At 36.8% G+C, this 21,414-nt stretch overlaps 3 protein-coding genes across 3 annotated transcripts; all 3 read right to left on the minus strand.

Moving 5' to 3' along the window:
• Nucleotides 1-4,034: 4,034 nt before the first annotated feature.
• Nucleotides 4,035-6,957, minus strand: LOC113111174 (mitochondrial import inner membrane translocase subunit Tim17-A-like). Its single transcript, XM_026275680.1, has 6 exons — nt 6,849-6,957; nt 6,166-6,265; nt 5,982-6,045; nt 5,246-5,374; nt 4,975-5,085; nt 4,035-4,869 (listed from the first exon to the last, which is right to left on the minus strand). Exons 1-6 carry the CDS (start codon nt 6,872-6,874, stop codon nt 4,799-4,801), a joined length of 501 nt encoding a protein of 166 aa, XP_026131465.1. The 5' UTR covers nt 6,875-6,957; the 3' UTR covers nt 4,035-4,798.
• Nucleotides 6,958-10,220: 3,263 nt separating this feature from the next.
• On the minus strand, nt 10,221-14,636 carry LOC113111175 (leiomodin-1-like). Its single transcript, XM_026275681.1, has 3 exons — nt 14,147-14,636; nt 11,644-13,437; nt 10,221-11,475 (listed from the first exon to the last, which is right to left on the minus strand). The coding sequence occupies exons 1-3, from the start codon at nt 14,414-14,416 to the stop codon at nt 11,449-11,451; spliced, it is 2,091 nt and encodes a 696-aa protein (XP_026131466.1). The 5' UTR covers nt 14,417-14,636; the 3' UTR covers nt 10,221-11,448.
• Nucleotides 14,637-15,304: 668 nt separating this feature from the next.
• Nucleotides 15,305-20,722, minus strand: LOC113111178 (protein shisa-4-like). Its single transcript, XM_026275685.1, has 5 exons — nt 20,203-20,722; nt 19,308-19,485; nt 18,854-18,984; nt 17,927-18,115; nt 15,305-16,993 (listed from the first exon to the last, which is right to left on the minus strand). Exons 1-5 carry the CDS (start codon nt 20,258-20,260, stop codon nt 16,953-16,955), a joined length of 597 nt encoding a protein of 198 aa, XP_026131470.1. The 5' UTR covers nt 20,261-20,722; the 3' UTR covers nt 15,305-16,952.
• Between the last annotated feature and the right edge of the window lie 692 nt (nt 20,723-21,414).

Consider the following 21,414-nt stretch of genomic DNA (forward strand, 5'->3'; position numbering starts at 1 on the left):
ATATTCTCTGTGTGTATATATATATATATATATATATATATATATATATATATATATATATATATATATATATATATATATTTTTTTTTTTTATTTTTTTTTTTTTGAGTTATAAGATTTTTTAATAATACTGCTATGTCATAATTATTCAACCCCTATTCAACATTGCCTTCTTTTAAATCACTTATTTGCATGGTGGGGAATAAAACACAATTAAGCTTTTAGAAACTCTATTAAAAACATAATTAGCTTGAGCCGTTACACATACAGTCAGCCCATGCATGTGTTGAAGTTGAGTAGCAAAGATTTCAGCAGAGATCTCAAAAAAGCTAAAGAGAATAAATATTGTATTACTTTAGAAAGGCTAAGGCTATATGAAGATTTCCAAGACATTGAAAGTTCCTAGAGACACAGCTCTCAGCCTTATTCCTGAGCTTAAAGTGTGTTTTACCAGAAAACCTTTGAGGGTGTTGAAGAAAAAGCACAATATCATAAAAGTTTAATCAGAGCAACTGAGAAAATCCTGCAATGTACAGCCAAAGACTTGCAAGATGACCCAATGAAAGGAGGAAAACCATTTCAATGCAGTGTGTAAGAAGAACACTAGACAAGAATGACCTTCATCTTGAGACATCTTGCAGAATACCACTCTTGATCAAGAAGAACAAAAGGCCACATTGAACTTTATAAAATTTGTGTAGACTGTGGAGCTCTGGAGGAATGTTTTATGGAGTGATGTGACCAAACTGGAACTTTTTGGACCCATGGATCAGCGGTATGTCTGCTGAAAAAAAGGCAAAGCTCATAAGTAGAAGAACACCATCTCCATCGTCAAACTTGGAGGTGGATCAGTCCAGTTATGGGGTTTATGTAGAAGAAAGTGGAAATCATGACTGTATGAAGGACATCATGGATTATTTGAAGTATCAGGCCATTTTGACAAGAATTGTGATGCCTTTGGTGCAAAGACTGAAGTTGATGATCAATGGACTTTCATCCCAAAGTACACATCCAAATCTACTAAATCAGGGATCAGTCATAGAATGTACTTGAGTGACCTGTTCAGTTTCCAGGCTTAATTTTCATTGCAAATATCTGGTTGAATTTGAAGAAAGCAGTGGCAATGTGAAAACCAAAGATTATCAGTGATCTGGAAGCTTTTTCAGGCGACGAATGGGCCAAGACTGTAGTAAAGAGGTGACAGAATCTTCAAAACACTTACAGACAGCGTTTACTGGTGATTTTAAAGAATAAAAGATTCTGCACAAAGATTGAATAATTTTGAACATGAATGTTTAGAGCCAATTTGAATGTTATCACGATTCATCAATGTTCCATTCTCAGAATCACTCAAAAGTGTATTAACAAACTTTTCCTAATACTTTACTGATGCCTTTGTTGAACTGATTTCATAAAATGTTGTTCTCCACAGCAAAACGTCTAGGTCAAGGGGGTTGAATAATTTTGATTGCAACTGTGTGTGTGTGTGTGTGTGTGTGTATATATATATATATATATATATATATATATATATATATATATATATTATCTGTACACCATTTTAAACCATTTAAAAGAAAAAGAAAAAGTCTCCTCATTTATAAATTGATTATATATTCATCTTCAGTCAGATTCAAACATTGATACCATGCAGCTCAGTAAATAAGAGCAGCTAGTTAGTGTGCCTCTGGTGTTAAAGCATAGGGCCTCAAGTGAGAAAAGCATCTAATTAAAAGTCTCTTTGATGGCTTGTTACATTACTGTGCTCATAGATGGACAGATAGGTCTGAGATTGTTGCATTAGCATCTACACATCATTCTGTAAGCATTTACCTATAACTTAAAATGCCACATGCACTCTCTCTTCCTTTATTCAGTCAAACCTCATCTCCAGCAAGACACAGAATGTTTTGGAGTTTTTCACCAAACATCTTGAGTGCCTGGCCAGAGCTTGTTCATTGCACTTGTATACAATCTAGAATGCTACGCTCCCACCGTGCCTTCAAAAGCCCTGAATTAATAATTGCAGCACTTTTTAGGAGCTATGTAGATTAGCAACCAGTCATGTTTGCTGCCTTAAATTATTAATGAGTTGTTTGCACCACAAGCTGACCTTCCTTCTGAAGCTGCTCTCTCCAAACAAACTTGCATGCAAGCAGGATGAGGCTGTGTGAGGTAAAGTGCTGGGGCTTTTTATAGGAGACATGCTTTTACTGAATGAAAAGGATTGGAGCAAAAAGCTGAAGTCAAGCCAAACCACTTGGACCTGTGAATACTGAGGCAAAAGGTGAAAGAAAATTACTTTCTCATAAAACAGAAAGGCTAAAAAGACACAGAAGTAAACTAAATGACATGAAACACTCAATGAAAACAGCACATTTTCAGTCCAGTTTTCAAAGGAACACGTGTATCTGCTGGAATACCTTTTGACAAGCAACATGCAAAGAGAATGAAAATGATTAAACACTGAATTTTCTTTAATCAATAACAGTTCCACACATTTGTGAATGTTTCTTCATTTAACAACATAGTTTCCTTATTCATGATAATAAGTATTCTAATTCATAGTATTCCATTGCTGGTTTATGCTGGTCTCAAGCTGGACCAGTTTAGGACCAGTACATGACCAGCTAAGGACCAACATAAACCACCAATGGACCAGCTTAAACCAGCATCCCATCATCAAAACATACCAAACCATGCTGTTTTTTTTTTTTACAACAGCCATTCAATTTACTGTGAGTCTGTTACCACGTATGCCGTGTAGAACTTTGTAGATGCATTATCTGTTATTCTGTAAAACCTGATTGTGTCTAATCATCACATAAGAAAGCCATGCCTCTAGGCAGAACAAAAATGATTTCTTAGTCTTGGGTAACGAACATCGGCATCGACTTTTGCTCATTTAATATAAGTGGACATCCGCCATAGATTCTAATGAAGCTGCGCATTCAATGAATCATAAGCACAGATTCATGTACACTACATAGACAAAAGTATTGGGACACCCCCTTCTACCTTCTAACTAATGAGCAGGTTTGATTACTTTAGTCATTTCCATGAGTACAAATCTTAATGATAATGGAATTCTAGGGAATTATGCTTTTCATTTTCTAGCAACAGTTGGGACCCTTTCCTATTCTAACATGATGATGCCTCTGTGTATAAGGCATGGTTTAAAAAAAATGAAATACAATAAAAAACAGTAAAAAAACGATTCAGTCAGTGTGGAATATAATTTTATGCCTTCACATTAAGATTTGTCCTCGTGGAAATTGTTAAAGTGGTCAAACCTGTGCATTAGGATATGTTTGTCAATACAGTGCATATTAAAAGGGGATGATGTTGTTTTTCAGTGTGGTGAAACAATCTGCCGAGGCCTGTTCTATAAAACAAGTTTACCAAAAAAGTCAGGTTTATTTCAGTTAGTCTGACTTATTTTGAACCAAATTAATTGACAATAAGTCAGACTAAATGAAATATACCTGGCTTATTTTGTGAACTTGGTTTATGAAACAGGCCCCTTGTGTTCTTGTAGACATCGACAAAGTAACTTTCAGTAGTTTAAAATTCTCCCAAAAAGTGATGATTTAGCCAATCAAACGTTCTCTAGAACCATATTATCGCACAATTTATAGTTCATACCTTAATCCAAATGCTGTTTTAAATATATGTTTAAAAAGATGTATTGTATAAATGTTTTTCAAACGTCAGGATATCGCAGAGATTGTTTTTTTTTCTTTTTTTTAATTCTCAAAAGCTCAATGAAAATTACATTTCTCATTACAACTAATGTATTTAATTGATGTGTTACACATTTTTCTCTCGGTCTCCAAATATAGGCTATTACTTGTTTTAACTTGACAATTTCAGTGAATCACGTTAAATCTATACCGCCATCTAGTGGACAATATTACTACCTTTTTTATTTTAATGGAGATTATGCTAATCCTGTCTGTATTATAACTATAGATAAGCAATTACCATATTCAATGGGAAAAAAAAATCTCATGATTTTCAGACAGAGACCGCCATAGTAGTAATAACTATAGTTTATTTATGATGTTTCTCAGCCTAACTTGGCTTATATATCCACCAGAAAAAGACTATTAATTCTGTCCATTCATAAACCTTTTTTTTCTGATGCATCCTTTGCGATCCTAACATTCATTGTAAATAATTATTTAAAGTACAATACAGCGTAACATCTTGAAACAAAAACTTCTATAAAATAAATAGCAATTTCAAAAAGGAAACTGTGAAGGAATATATTCTGCAAGAGAAGGTTTGGCATGGAACAGTCAACAAAATCTCCAATAAGTATATACGATCTTGTTGAGGCCCATGAGAAAGTTTACATTAAGGCAAACAATCAGTGCACAGTCATGTATTGCGCGCGCGTGCGCACACAAACACACACACTTTATATAGCCAATTGATTGGGGCTCAACTCAAACAACCTAGCATGACTTAAATAGTGCACCTATTGCTTCAGCAAACATTTCCAGCTGTTTTTAAAAAATGAGTTCACAGAAAACAACATGTGGATGAAAACATAGAAGTGAGTTTTGACTTAAACAGGGTGACCCACAGGCCAATGACAAAGCTGAGAATAGCAAAAGGCATACTGAAGACAAACGCAAGGACAGGAACAATAGTGTTTCCCCTTCATATTCCCTTTGTCCCAGTTATTCATGGTTGGTGGCATGCTCTGTTAATGAACGAGGGCCACACTGTAACTTCAGTGTCTTAGATGAGTTCATGGAATAAGAAAAGGCCTTGAGTTTTAAAGGGTTTCTCATTGAAACTGTCTATAGTCTCCGAATGATGAAGCAGGCATGGGAGCGGGTTCTTCTGCAAACTGTGGGCCTGTAAAAAAAAAAAATGACGTTGGTTTTGATTTAAATATTATTTATGGCTATTTGCATTTGTAAAAGTTTTACTCTGTTTCAGAGGATGACTTTGCACACTTACCAGTTGGGAATTGTGCTGAGGCAAACCTTGTGAGCAGAATTCCCGCACCTTCTATTAATGCAAGCAGTATACCTCCCATTGCAGCAGAGCCAACCATGGCCACTGGCCCATCTGTGAGGAGACAAAAAAAATTAATACCACATGCATAAACACAGGTTATCATTTTTTTTAAGACAGAAAAATGAACTGTTAATATTATAAACTGGCATGATTTAGAACCTAGAACTCACTTGACCACAATTATCCACATTTTATTTGGGATTTGACTTACTTCTTGCTGCTAAAATGGCTCCTGTCATGGCTCCACTTGTGATTGAGTTCCAGGGGTCTTCTTTGCCCCTCACCTTGACCAGCCCACAATCAATCATCGAGAAGAGGCCACCCCACACAGCAAAGCTTCCTAATAATCATGAACATTTGACAAACATTTGTATTTTGTAATATCTTTTAAAGTAAAGCCAAGATGTGTGATGCAGACCAACAGTGTAAAAAAATTAAAATAAAACATAACTTTTCAAAGGTTAGCAAGACTGTTTATAAGAAATATTTTTTTTTATTAAACAAGGATGAACTTAAAATATTTGAATAAATAAAGATTAATTAAGTTTTCAAATAAATAAATGCATCTCAATTCATAAAAGATTTCTGGAAAAAAGGTATCACAAATTCTACAAAAATATTAAGCAGCGCAATGGTTTCCAACAGAAGGAATGTTTTTAAGCAGCAAATCAGAATATTACAAGGATTTCTCGAGGACCATGTGACACTAAAATACTAAACTAATGGCTGCTGAAAAATCCAAATTAAATGATATAAATATTTTAAAATTGTTATAATATTTCACAGTATTACTATTTTTACTGTATTCTTGTACAAATTATTCTGTTTGGCTTTCAAAACTACTAAAAAAAATCTTACTACCACCAAACTTTTCAGTTTTTCCAGAGTGTATCACTCTGCATCCATGTTGCAATCATGTGATGGATAACCTTTGAACTTTACATTACCTCCTAGTTGTGGAGCTCTGGTCTTTATGGCTGTCAAGCTACCCTTCATTCTGTGATTCATTCCCTGAAGACAAGAAAAAAAAGAAAAAAAAACACTTCGTCATACTAGAGCCAAGAAGCACTACATGCAGTTAACTCAAAACAAAACAGAATCACTGCATCAGCAGCTGGAAGAATCACTCACAGAAGGAGAGTTTCTAAAGCCTTTGACTGCCTGAAAGATCCCTCCACCAATGGCCCCCATGGTGAAGGCGCCCCCACAGTCATCCACTATCCTCCAGGGGCTGAGAAACCAGAGGCATTGATGATGAGAATGATAACAGAAAAAAAAGATCATCTCTCCTACTATCATCCCTTGCAAAAAAGTACTTTGGTACACACCGTTTAAAACAACAACAACAACAACATGTAACCACTTCTAAAATGACTTATTTGTTTATGCTCAAAGAAGTATCGCAATAAAAGTGACAGAAATATATATACCGGTATCTGTTATATAATTTCTTTAGCGCTTATGCTTTCACTTCTTACTCCTAGCCGGTTGATCTTCAGATCCCACAGACCATATGTTAATAGATATTTTATAAGTTAAGTTTTTAAAAGTTTAAACAATAGATATTGCTAGTAAACAAACTGTAAAAACTAAATCAACTGATTGCGGATGCCGGCAGAACAAGGTCATGTGCTTGACTTGACAGCATGAAGCTTTCAGTGAAGGACATCGCGTTCATCAAACCGACCATATCACGAACATTCGACCACCAAATGGCCTGACAATTACTAAAACCGCATAAACAATAACTAAACTATTTTAACAGATATAGAAACAAAAATATAAATATATAAAAGAATAAGCTGTCAGCTCACCATGGCTCCCTCGCGTACTCCTCCATTTTGTTCTTTTCCGGTTCGCACTGACGTAATCAAACACGTGCCGTTGCTTCGGGTGACGTTCTATGGTGACGTTAGGTTATTCGGGTGTTCTTTTGCTGTCTTTTTCTTTGTGATCGGTGTACAGATGCCCCTCTAGTGGCAGCATTTTTACTAACTGCAACCATTGACAGTGAGTTTGTTATTAGGCAGAGCTCCCCAAAATGCGTGAACTCCATCTGGTCCAGAGGCTTTGATGGCCCACACATTGTTTTACCAGGGATTAAACATATGTAGTAGGTCTATGCTGTAGGCCTAGGCTAATTGTGCTTTTAAATTTGGCTGTTGCTCATTTTGTCTTGATTTATATCCAGGTGCTGGTCATATAATTAGAATATCATCAAAAAGTTGATTTCACTAATTCCATTCAAAAAGTGAAACTTGTATATTATATTTATTCATTACACACAGACTGATATATTTCAAATGTTTATTTCGTTTAATTTTGATGATTATAACTGACAACTAAGGAAGGTCCCAAATTCAGTATCTCAAAAAATTAGAATATACTGTAACTTAAGACCAATACAAAGAAAGCATTTTTAGAAAACTTGGCCAACTAAAAAGTATAAAAATTAAAAGTATGAGCATGTACAGCACTCAATACTAAGTTGGGGCTCCTTTTGCCTGAATTACTGCAGCAATGTGGGGTAGAATGGAGTCGATCAGTCTGTGGCACTGCTCAGGTGCCCAGGTTTCTCTGATAGTGGCCTTCAGCTCTTCTGCATTCTTGGGTCTGGCATATGGCATCTTCCTCTTCCCAATACCCTATAGATTTTCTATGGTTAAGGTCAGGCGAGTTTGCTGGCCAATTAAGAACAGGGATACCATGGTCCTTAAACCAGGTACTGGTAGCTTTGGCACTGAGTGCAGGGGCCAAGTCCTAATGGAAAATGAAATCTGCATCTCAATTAAGTTGGTCAGCAGCAGGAAGCATGAAGTGCTTTAAAAATTCCTGGTATACAGCTATGTTGACCTTGGACCTCAGTAAACACAGTGGACCAACACCAGCAGATGACATGGCACCGCAAACCAGCACTGACAGTGGAAACTTTACACTGGACCTCAAGCAACATGGATTGTTTGCCTCTCCTCTCTTCCTCCAGCCTGATATCCAAAGGAAATGCAAAATTTACTTTCATCAGAGAACTTAACTGTGGACCACTCAGCAGCAGTCCAGTCCTTTTTGAAGCGAGATGCTTCTGACACTGTCTGTTGTTCAAGAGTGTCTTTACAGAAGGAATGTGACAGCTAAAACCCATGTCTTGCATACGTCTGTGCTTAGTGGTTCTTGAAGCACTGACTCCAGCTGCAGTCCACTCTTTGTGAATCTCCCCCACATTTTTGAATGGGTTTTGTTTCACAATCTTCTCCAGGGTGCAGTAATCCCTATTGGTTGTACACTTTTTTCTACCACATATTTTCCTTCTCTTCGCCTCTCTATTAATGTGCATGGACACAGAGCTCTGTGAACAGCCAGCCTCTTTTGCAATCAAGTCAAGTCAAGTCAAGTCACCTTTATTTATATAGCGCTTTAAACAAAATACATTGCGTCAAAGCAACTGAACAACATTCATTAGGAAAAAAGTGTGTCAATGATGCAAAATGACAGTTAAAGGCAGTTCATCGAGAAAAAAACCTTGGGAGAAACCAGGCTCAGTTGGGGGGCCAGTTCTCCTCTGACCAGACGAAACCAGCAGTTCAATTCCATGCTGCAGCAAAGTCAGATTGTGCAGAAGTAACACAATGACCTTTTGTGTCTTGCCCTCCTTGTGCAAGGTGTCAATGGTCGTCTTTTGGATAACTGTCAGGTCAGCAGTCTTCCCCATGATTGTGTAGTCTACAGAACTAGACCAAGAGGCCATTTAAAGGCTTTGCAGGTGTTTTGAGATAATTAACTGATTAGAGTCTGGCACCAGGTGTCTTCAATATTGAACCTTTTCACAATATTATAATTTTCTGAGATACTGAATTTGGGATTTTTCTTTAGTTGTCAGTTATAATCATCCAAATTAAAAGAAATAAACATTTGAAATATATCAGTCTGTGTATAATGAATTAATATAATATACAAGTTTCCATTTTTGAATGGAATTAGTGTAATAAATTCTTTTTGATGATATTATAATTATATGACCAGCACCTGTATAACAACTTTAGAAATCCCGCAATTACCATGTTTTATTTTAAAATGGAAGTTGTCAAAAAAAATTAGCTTGTCCTTTATAGTATAGCTTTTTTGATGGGGCCAAATGGAGCAACATTATGAATTAGTAGATGGCTCTGCATTAAAACATAACTCAAACAATCTTTCTCTATTCCTCATGTCGCCTTTAAGCCATTGCTTTGTGTCCGACAGGCTGTTGGATGTTTCCATTATTAGGAAGGGGAAAGGAATGAGATGCAGACTGAGCCTGCATTGAGAAATTACCAAATATAGGCATTTCAGCAGTGCTGAGGGTTAGTTTGGGGTAATCAAAATATAAACTAGCTTGCTTCAATTCCTATCAACTTTCAAACTCTGAAGGAGAAGTTCACTTCTAAAAGGATCTGTGCATGATTAACAGACCTTTGCAATCCAGCAGTTATGAGCTATAAAGTAATCTATACATATATACATTGCAATAAGTATCTGCTATAAATGTAAGATGTAACAAAAATGTAATAGGATTTTTAAAAATGTTTAACCTTTGACTGAGTTGGATGTAATTTGCAGTGTTACCTCACAAGTGCCTTGAAGATAAAATGTGTTCCTCTATCCTACATAGCCTTCATGTGTAGCTCTTTATTCTAGTGAACAAATAAAGCAGGATTACGTGGCATTTGCAGCAATGCATTAGATCACTGGCTTTTTTATGCCAAAGGAGCTCATTGTAGCTCTGGAAGCGTGCTTCAGCCCTTTATTAGGATCTGTGTGATCATATGTAGAGCTATTCACTAACACTAGAATCGTTAATTCTATCTATGGTTCTGATCTAGACTCTAAAACTTTTACTGCATTTTTATATCCTCATAAAATGACCAGGAAACAAAAAAAGATTTATTCAGATACTTATTATTGTTGTAGGTTACATGACTCTGGATGACTATGGAATACTTTGGGTGGAGTGCCCCTTTAAGGAGTTTGTCTTGATGTAGGCCTAAACACTATAAAACTAGTTTCAGGTATGAAATAAAACTGAAATAAAATAAAATGATGAAACAGATAAAGAGGGTTCTGATATTTTTCTGACAATGACCTGAAAATAATAAAGTAAAATCAAATGACCAGGTGTGTTTGTTGAACCAATCATATCATTATCCGTCAGATTCATCTAAAACAAGTTTTATTTTTCTAAATAACACACACTGAATTATTCAGCTTGATTTCCCACATTGAAACCTGAAAAAAAGATTTGTGAATTTATGTTTCATACTGCTTATTTTCATTAAGCATACATTTAGCCTTCAGATGTTGAAGAGACTTTCATACAAGCATGAAAATATATTACCTAAGCATGTAAGGTACATTAACCTTTTTTTTGTGCAGAGATTGCTTCCATTCCCAAAGTAAAAACTTGCTACATTAATTTTTTTTTTATAAATTACAGATGGATCACACGTGATCAACATTTATATAATCAATGGATTACATACAAAGTTAAAGGAAAACTCAGATCAAAATAAATATTGTTTGTTTAGGCAGTCATATTCACATAGATCTGATTATCAATCCCTTTCTCTTGAATGCTGTAATTCTGTTCTCTTTCACACTCAATCATTTAAAACAATGTATTAAAAAATCTGTAGTACCATGGAAACTATACATTGATTTGTGATTTTATTATTCCCTGATCAGCAAGAGCTTTTACTATAGAGCAGTGATCCTCAAATCTGGCTCGCGAGATCCACTTTCCGGCAAAGTTTAGCTCTAACCCTAATCAAAAACACATGAGTTTGCTAATCAGTGTCTTCAGGATAATTAGAAAATCACAGGCAGGTGTGTTTAATTGGAGTCGGAGCTAAACTCTGCAGGAAACTGGATCTCGCGAGCCAGATTTGAGGATCACTGCTATAGAGATTCCCAAACCCAAAATAACTAGGATAAAATACAGGCAATTATTGTTTCTTACATAGCTCAATTCAGTCACCTGTAAGAAAATCCAATTCTACTGCAGAAACAAACATCTGCTCAGCATCCACTCATACTGTTCCAAACACACACTAGTAAATCTATCGTATGAAATTATTAATTTAGTGCAAATGACAAGCAAGGAATAAACTCTGCAGTTCCACAGGCCACTGAAGACTCTGAGCACCCATGACTGCCCAACACTTTCATTTCTTTATATCGTCCAGTGTATTTTGTACAAAGACTCCTGGGTAGAGGCTGTGCATTTGATTATATACGAATCCTTGCATGTCTTCCATACTATAGGGCAGCAGTAAGACTCTGTATGGAAGATTCTGAGTAATGATCTTCTCAAGGTCTGTGAGATGTCTGTCCTTTCATTCCTGTCTTTTTTTTCACCCACAACTATATCTCTGTAATGCTGGATTATTGCAAGAGCTTTGGTAATGCAACCTGCGAAAAAATGATTAATGGTGAGTTAAAATGTCCAATATTTTCTCAGGGAAAAAGTTCTGAATATGAGACCCAAATTCCCAATAAATCCATGGGAATATTTAAGGACAATTTCAAGAATGTAGCTTGCAATATTGTAGATTTATATATATTTAAATTATTACCTACCTTTTTGAGCTTTCTGATATTGGTGCCTCTAATGGAAGCCAGAAGTTGGTCTCTTGAGTTTTGAGCTCCTCCTCTTCCACCACTCCTATTGTCTAGCTTCCTTTGTGATACGGGCGTCAGGGAGTTCTTCAGGAAATCTCCATCTAGCATTGGAGGTGGAGGCGGTGGTGGTCCTCCAGGTGGTGGTGGTCCTCCAGGTGGTGGTGGTGGTCCTCCAGGTGGTGGTGGAGGTGGTTGTCCACCACCAAACCCACTGAGCCTTTTCTTGTGAGTCAACTTGGGTGACGGGGCAGGTGATGGTATGGGAGAAGGAATGGGAGATGGCCTGGGTGAAGCTCTCGGGGAGCTTTTACCGAAGCCAGGTTTTGGAACTTCTAATGAGTCTTTCTTGTCTCCAGTGCCTTGGGCTTGAGCCTGCTTCTGTTCCTGCAGCCGCTTTTGCCGCTGACGGTCCATATTGCGACTCAGAATATTGGTCATGGTCATACGAGGGCCAGCTAACTCAAAGTGGTAGCCCAATTTCAGAAGAGTTGTGTTTTCTTTCAAGATTTTGGTCATCTCCATCTCAGACTTTCCTCCGATGATGTGTCGCTGGTTGTGGAAGCGTAACTCAGTGAGTGTGGAGTTGTGTTGGAGGGCACGGATCAAGGCCATAACGCCTTTGCTAGTCAGAAGATTGGAATCCAAATTGATGCTAGTGATGCTTTTGTTATTGCGCAAGGTCTCTGCAATAGCATAAGCCACATGGTCATCAGCTCGGCAGTTAGCCAAAGAAAACACTTTGATGTGTGTGTTGTTTTTTAGGGCCTCTGAGAACTGAATAAGTGTTTTGGTTTTTATGACCTCAGAATTGTTAACGTTGAGGTCAGTCATGCTTGGATCATTACAACAAACTCTCTCCAGATCTTCATCAAACATGCTGGTCGACTCATCCTCCTCTTCCTCCTCTGTTGTCTTACTTTTTGAAATAGTGTCTGAGACACCGTTTCCAATTTTCTCTTCCTTAATGGGCTCATTAACTTCCTTTACAATCTCATTTTTTTTCTGAACATCCTCAGTTTCCTTATCGATTATTGATTTTTCAGCAAATTCTTGTGTCTTCCTCACAGCTTTTTGGGGTTCTTTCTCTGTATTTTCAGGAAGTCCCTTTACTTCCAACAAGGGGCTCTCTTTCACCTTTTCACTTAACCTTCTTATTTTGTTTTCTTCATTGTCCTTCTTGGTTTCTTTCAGTTTATCTTCTAGAACCTGATTTTGTTTTTCCTCTATTCTGGATGAATAGCCTCTAGTTTTGTTTTCCTCTCTCTTCCTAAACTCTTCCTTTCTCTCCATTTCCTTCTCCTGTTTCTCCTTCATCCTTGAAATCATCTCCTTTGCTCTACTTTCCCCAGATTCCCTTTTCCAACTGTCTTCCTTTTTATTTTTCTCTTTACTATCCTCCTTCTTCTCCTGAAGCTTGGATATTAATTCTTTGGTTTTGCTGCTACTACTTTCTCTCATCTCTCGTCTATCTTTGAATTTACTCCTATCATTTTGATCCTTCACCTCTACTTTCTTCTCACTCTCCTCGTCCTTCCTAGAAAGGTCAGATGGGCCAAATTTGTCATCTTTGCTGCCCTCTGTGACTTTGCAGGTTCTGTCCTCCATCCTACCATCACGTTTAGAGAAGGAAGAGGTGGAAGGGGTCCTTTGAAGTCCCCCATCTTTGCTATCAGATGCGGAGGTATTCTTCTCTTGGCTTAGGCCCATCTTACGCAGGTACTCTTGCTTCCGGCTCTCCTTCTTCGGCTCTCCCTGTGGATCAAACATGAATATGGACAAACAAGGTGACATATGCAACTAATGTTATATATACTTTTTTGTTTTAGAGGAGCCAAATGGAGAAAATGCCAGTGGCTTAAGACTACATATCAACATGTTCAAATGAAGCCAGTGCTTCAACAGATGGTTAAACACAATCTGTAGTGCATGAACATTGGATGTTTACACTATGCACAGTCGGTTGTTTAACAGTGACAATGTTAACTTGCACAGTGGCTGAGCGTTTGATTTGTGAGCCACACTGTTTTGCACTGGAAAGATCCAGCCTTGGCAGACTTATCCTTAAAAGGCAGTGAGCAAAGGAGCAATCAACTAAGGAACTTCAACCAGGCAAACATTTCAAGAGACTTTTAACATCCAAAGATAGATATGTCTCCATTAGATATAGCCTATGGTTATGTCTCCTGGTTGTATTATGCTTCAAAAAGTAAACATTTACATAGGACTACCCATAGAGTTAGTAATTTGTGAACTCTTACTTTGCTGAAAACATACAAGGGTCATAAAATGATGCAAATCGGCTACATCTATATATTGAAAACGTGTCAACACCATAAAAATAGGAAGCCAGGTTATTTTATTGTATTTATTTATTTTGCTATTTCTTTTAAACTCCTGCTTTATTAAGCATGTTGGTTTAAACATTTTTATAGATGAACTTGTTAGGTAGTGAATATTTTACCTCAGTTGAAAGGTTTCTCTGGAAGCGGGATCTGAAGTCATCGGTCTGGCTGCTCAGCTGTGATTCCTTTTTAACTGGCGCGGTTGGTTTAAAATCTGTTTGGTCCACAACGATGATTTCACTCGGATCTGGATCGGGAACGACAGAAACCTCTTTCTGCAGCTCCTCCATTTCCTCGGGCGACAGGTTTGACAGCAAACTGTCGAGGTCCGGATCCTCGCTCACCTGTCGTCCGGTTTTCGTGAGTCCCCTCACTTTCCTCCGGGACATAGTTGCGTTCAGTAGTGACACAGACTGATGTAAAGTTTTGTTGAAGATATTCTGGTGATTTTCACTTATTTCCCGTTTGAAAAAAAAAATCTATTCATAAACAGTTAAAGTTTAAAATGAAGGAGGATGAAAAGAGTCAAACTGAAGCCTTTCTGGGAACACGAGGAGCAGCGCCAGACGCGATGGAGGATCAGCTCAAGTTTGTGGTGCGAACATTCCTTGAAATCCATCGCGAGCTCATGCCCATATTTAGATGGGGGTACACAGTCCTTTAAAGGCAATTGGGAAGGCTGTGGTTTACTAAAACTCAAAGCATCCCAGAAACAAACTTTTACTTCCTGATCACTAAGGAAATCAGGATTCTTGGAGTAGGCCTACTGACAATATTTTTCCAGTCCTGTTATATTACGTTATAGAGAAATAGGTTGGATATAGGCTAATGTGCTTACAGAATGTGGATCAGTAGACTAGCCTAGATAATTTGGAGAGATAATATTTCATTCTAGTAAATTACAGGATTCCTGTTTTAGCACAAATCATTGGATAATTCACTTCAGATGTAAAAACAAAATATATAATAATTATTCAGCTTATTTTTTTAATAGCTATCTATCATTAAAGGTTCAGAAAACACTAGTCTTTTTGTGGTATATAAAAATATTGGTGATATATTACAAATTCACGCTGGGCAAAAATAATGCGGCATTAAATAATGACAGCAGGCCAATGTTTGATTTCAGGTACAGCATTAATGGAGACAGTACAGTAAATCAATTCTGTTTTTATTGTAAAAAGATAATTATGCAATACTCCTTCAATTAGATCTCTCTTATAGGATGTTTAGTGGAAGTTCAAACACAAGTAGCCTATTAATCACCCCCCCCCCAAGTTATAAATACCTATTAATATTCCACATTGTAAAAAAGACCTTTATAGATCCTTTTCTTTTTTGTGCTTCACATTCCAAAGTGACAAATACAGTAGCATATGCGGTTTATAGCAAAAACAACACTGTTAACTATACATTAATTTAAATAACTAACAAGTTATTTAAACTGTGGACAAAAAGCATCACAAATAGTGAGATGAGGAGGTAGCAGAAATCATTTTAAATCCAAAATTGCACCTTAAATGTATCTGATAATTATTTTAAGCTGATACACATTTGAGTGAGAATCTAATTCTTTTAATTCACGTTCTATTTTATCATTGAAAAGTGACATTTATGATGAACTTCAAAATTAATTTAAGATGGTCCACTGATGGTTATGAATGGGAAAAATTGGAACATTCAATATGACGGCAATGGAAATCCCGCTTTAAAATGGTCCATAGTCTGTTTTCAATAGTGTTGAAGCACAGCTCAAACAGAAGTCACTTCTTTCCATTGATAAACACTGCAAATTTGCATGACCAATGAAACCAATGTGAAATCGGCATTAGAACATCTTACACCAGAATGAGAAATTCCTGAATGTGTGGATCCATACTGAAAATATAGCCTGTGAAATTTTGCTAAACAATGGTAAATGACCGCATTATTGTGACATTGCAATTATAATTTTTCCCCTTAATTCTGAGTTTACATCTAACTATTCAGACTTGGATGGAAAACTAAAGGGACTTTGTTTAAACTTGTCTCACTGTAGATAACATAACAAAACAACATAAATTACTTTGAAAGCTTTTTGAAACCAAAAAAGGGCACAAACGGACAGCTAACCAAATGCACACATTTTTGTGATTCCCTTGACAACTGGTCTATAGCATGAGATACAATTAAGGACATGCAAATCCAAGGAGCGTTAACATTACAGCTCAACCTCAAGCCAGATCTAACAAGAGTTGACGACCTTTAAATGCACAGAATGAAGTTTGGTTGGATGCTATAAAACATGAAATTCTTCCTAATGTAAGTTCTCTCTTATTTACATCGTGTTAACTGTCTATAACATCCACGTTTCATGTCCACATGTTAGCTGTCTATAAGACATGAAAAGTGTACAGCATGAATTGATGTTAATGATGCAAGTGACATTGAATTAGTGGTCAAATAAACACATTATCAACAAACAAACCAGGAGAGACAGCTAAGCATGTCTATTGCAGGATAAAGTGTAAATGACACAAGGTACTTATTTGGTTGAACAGAAAACGAGATCCTGGATGAGTCAGAACTGGCAGTCAGTCTCTTCTGCAGGAAAATCATCTTTAACAGTCCATTTCGGAGAGTTTGACAAAACATAATGGCACGTTTAAAGCAGTCTTTTGAGTCTGTGAGTTGCTGGATTAAAGTGGGAGGAGTCTCACTGATTAGTGACACATGAAAGCTGTACATCAAACAAGAAAACACTCCAGACATGTGAGGTGATTCTGAGGTCAGTTCATGCTTCACTCCACAAATTAATCAAGAAATAAATAACAGAAATTAATTTTAAATGGTTTCTCATACAAAGGATTCCATACAAGCATGGGCCCTCTTCATCATCACCCATTCTATAGGTTATCTTCTGGATAAGATAACCTCAAAGCTCTTTCAGTGCCCTGGGTACTGTGGAGGGGAATATGGTGGAGGAGCTGAAAACAAAAATAAAATAATAACTTAGAGAAAGTTGTTTTGGTTGTCTTTGCTGTTATATGCAAGAGTAGTGTTTTTATTTCCACTCTACACACTCTAAAATTACAGGTTCTTATTTGTATTGATGGTTTCATGAAGAACTTACAACAACCATGAAACCGTTCCATTGCACAAAAGGTTCTTAAACGGATTAGTTCACTTCTGGAATAAACATTTCCTGATGATTTACTCACCCCATGTCATCCGAGATGTTCATATCTTTCTTTCTTCAGGCGAAAAGAAATTAAGGTTTTTGAGGAAAACGTTCTAAGATTTTTCTCCATATAGCCATAAGGAATAATCCATGTAGAATAAGGGTCTTAATAGAACAAACTGAGACAGACTAAATCCAGAATAACTGTGGCAACATCTTCAAGCTGTTTTAAGAAACCTACTGGCAAAGTTACAGTACTTTAAAAAGTTTGAGGCACCTGTGTAAAAATGTTGTAAATGAGGATGATGCCAAAAATAATGTCAAATTGATCTTCTTTATCAGTTAACGTCTATTAACTAAATAATAGAAGCTTTTGAAGCTGCACTGACCCAATGGGTCCCACTGAAGTCCACTATATAGAGAACAATCTTGAAATGTTTTCCTCATAAACCTTAATTTCTTTTTAACTGAATAAAGAAGGACATGAAGAACTTGGATGACATGGGGTTAGTAAATTACCAGGAATTTCTTATTCTGGAAGTTAACTAATCCTTTAATTTGGAAAAGTGATCTTCAGATGAATAAAATGTTCCCTACACTAAGAAAAAATGGTTCTTTTGAGATCTGTTCTCTGAAAGCTTCTTTGGGAAACTTCTATTGAATTACTGTGAAACCTCCTTTTGCTGCTTTTGTTTTTAAGAGTGTAGTATGTGATCTCTCAGAGTGGCCATTCGAATACCTGCTTGACTGTATCCTGCGTCAGGAGGATTGGGAGGATAAGGACCCTGGGGCATCATAGGATAATGGTGGGGGACACCTGGATATTGTGGCACCATTGGATAGCCAGGATAATCAGGATGTCCAATGGGTTTACCAGAAGCATCGTACATGTGCTCCACAGGATAGCTGACCATTGGAATATGCTGGACTAAAAAATGCATACTTGGTTAGTAGGTGATGATTTATATTCTTTGTAAGAATAAGTTCATGCAAACGAGCATTTTGAACATTAGCCATGGTATTGCAATAGAAAGCCAGTGGTTAAATAAGTATGCTTACAAAAAGCAATGCAATTGTAAAACTAGAAAGAGAAATCAAGTCAAATTTATTTATATAATGCTTTAAACAAATGCACAGAGTTTGAAAGCAGCTTTTCAGAAAAACATGACAATTCTTAATAACTTAATGCCTCGTCTAGCAGACTAGAACCGAGCGATAATATAGTTGCATGATAAGAACAATCAAGCAGTTGTTATTTGCTATAAAGTATATAATGTGAGTGCGCTGTAAGTATATCGAAAAAGTTGGACTATTCGACTTTACGAATAGAGCTCTGTGATAATTTACTTTACATGATATATATCCAACTTTTAGTATATTGATGTAATATAAAACAGTTTCCTTTACCGACAGTACAGACAATCAAGCAATTCAATTCAGCTTGATTTTATATCCAGCTATGTGTAAGTGTATATATCCAGGTAAGATTGGATGTACTTACATTATATAGTTGCTGTATATCATGCAATAACAACCCAACAGCAAAACTAAAAAAATGACATGCTAATATAATACAGATTTTTTCTTTGTTCATTTTGAATTCATTCATATGTATTTGTAGTCGATTCACGGTGGGCTGTGAAGAGAATAAAGTAATTGCATTCACCTTCATAAGGAGTTCTGCCACGTTGGCGCTGGTACAGATAACAGCAGGAACACATGAAGCAACAGACCATAGTTGCTATAGCAGCCACAAAGAGCAGGATCGATGAAGCAATGCCAGCTATAGTAGAAGGGCTGAGAAAGGCAGGACAGAAAACTTCACTGATCTTATCCAACACCAATTCTGAATGACCTCTCTGGGAGCAACTCACAGAACACTCACTTTGGACAAAAGCATCTGCTAAATGAATAAATGTAAAATAAAACACTTTCTGTTGGGTCTAGAAATTAGCACCTTTACCATTAAGATTAGCACTTCTTTTATAAGTCATACTTTTGCTTAGCTATTTTTAGAAACATTTTAGCTATTTTTAGAAACATTAACCAGTCTAATTTGAGGTTAATGAGCCTCTCTAGGCCACTAAGAGGTCAATAATCTAGAATCTTGAAAAGTGTACCTGAGATGGAAAAGCATGCAGCGCTTCTGTCCCGCCTCGGTGATCATCTTGAAGCCATCCAGGCAGCAGTAACGGCGGTGACAGTTCCCACAGCAGAAGGTTATGAGCGGGCAGTCAAAGCCATTGTGCCAGGTGCCATTTTTGTCCACATACCACAAGCAGTCCTCATCTGCACTCACTAAAAGAAATAAAACAAAACTGGTGCTTATAAATATCAAAATACTAACAAATATTGGATGTTAGATTCTGAAGGTGATGCCAAATCCTACGATAATACTGAACATGAACAATAACCTAAATAGATAGATGGATAATTAATGCACTATGAGCACATTAATTCATAAGAACATTAATCGTTAATTCATGATTATTTAATTCCGTAGGCGCTCACTTAATTAACCCAAAATAATGACTGAAGTTATATATTTTTAGTAAAAACCTCTTGAAAACATCTAAAGACGGTTTTTAGGTGAAATTGCATCTTTGTTTTCATCTTCAGTTGCAGAATCTTAAATGTAGGTCAGTTGACCACCTGCTTGAAGTTCTCGATCAGCTCTTGGACTAGGTTTCAGTTACTCCTCCGCGGTGAAGGACCTAACGTTACCTATACAGAATGCAGAAGAGCAACATCCGCAGCCTCATGTGAACTTACGAACCTGAGGGGTTTGAGGGCTGTTGCTATAGAAATGACATATTCTGGATTATAGCCATGTTAAATACATGGCAGCTATGCATACAGATTGCATTAGATAAGAACTGTTACATGGCATCGGAGTAATACAATGCTTTTTTTTTTTTTTTGCTGATGACGATAACACATTATGAACAAAAAAAACGTGTCTAAATACATGTTTGCAGCAATGAGGCCTATGAAGAAACTACATTATCGTCTTACCCATCCAAAGAGAGAAAATCATATAAAGGACCAGTATAACGACGGCGTAGAAGGACATCCTGCTTCCAGTATACTTTTCGCTACACCAGATAAAAACGGTTACATCTGCATCCTTTGAAAAAAGGCCCGTAAAATGATATAATCTGCCACGTCTCGCAGACAGCGGAGCTCCGGATCAAGCAGCGTCGTGATCAACATGCGATCTGTGCGGAACGACACACCGCCCGTGACGCTACACGCCAGATCTCCAGTACCAGCCTCCTCATTGATGAAATAAATCAAAAGACGTCCATTTCGCAGGACAACGCGTAGAACGCGTGTAAATTAAGAGGACGAATGATGGAATTATTCAGGAGATTGACCGCAGACGCCCGAAATTCCACGAGGAGAAATGGAACCCGTGGGATCCTGTAGCAGCGCGCCTCGGCCCCTCTGAATAGTTCACATTTCTGGAGATAATAAATACACTCATTCACATTATATGTACAGAACACAATATTATCTCTTCTGAAAGGAAGAGGGTTATATTACAGTTTATGAAATGTATTAAAAACACAAAAACTCATCACTAAACATATAAATTGTATAAATTACATGTAAATTGCATTTCCATCTCTGTTCCAACAGTTTGGAAGTGTCTAAAATGACTGTAGCCTATCCATATGTAAATGTTATTGGCGTTTGGTGATACATTTTGGCTCAAGCTTTGCGTTTAAAGTCACACTCACTCCAGAGAGGTGTTCAACTGAGATTAAGACCTAGCTTTCTGCAGACCAGTCTAGTTCTTCCACAGACTGAATCAATCACCTTGCCTTATAAACAGAGGCATTGTCATGTTAGAATAGAAAAGGGTCCTGTCCAAACTGTTGCTATAAAATTAGAAGCACACAATTGCTTAAACATTAAGATTGGAATTGGACGGAAGATGGAAATTACTAAAGCAGTCAAATCTATTCATTAGAAGGGCGTCACAATACTTTTGTCCATTATTATGTATTGTATTATATTTTGTTTTATCACCTCTAACTCAAACTGATAAAATATTCCCATGTTTGTTTATTTCTAATTAAATTAGTTTTAATATATACAACTTAAGTTTATAATTGAAATCATTTTCTAATAATTCTGTAAATAACTGAATAGTGAAGTCCTAAAATCTTTCCTAAATCTTAATTTAGTTCTTAAATTTATTTTTGAAAACAAGAGGCCAGA

The sequence above is a fragment of the Carassius auratus genome, chromosome 11, assembly GCF_003368295.1.
Source record: "Carassius auratus strain Wakin chromosome 11, ASM336829v1, whole genome shotgun sequence".
Lineage (NCBI taxonomy): Eukaryota > Metazoa > Chordata > Actinopteri > Cypriniformes > Cyprinidae > Carassius > Carassius auratus.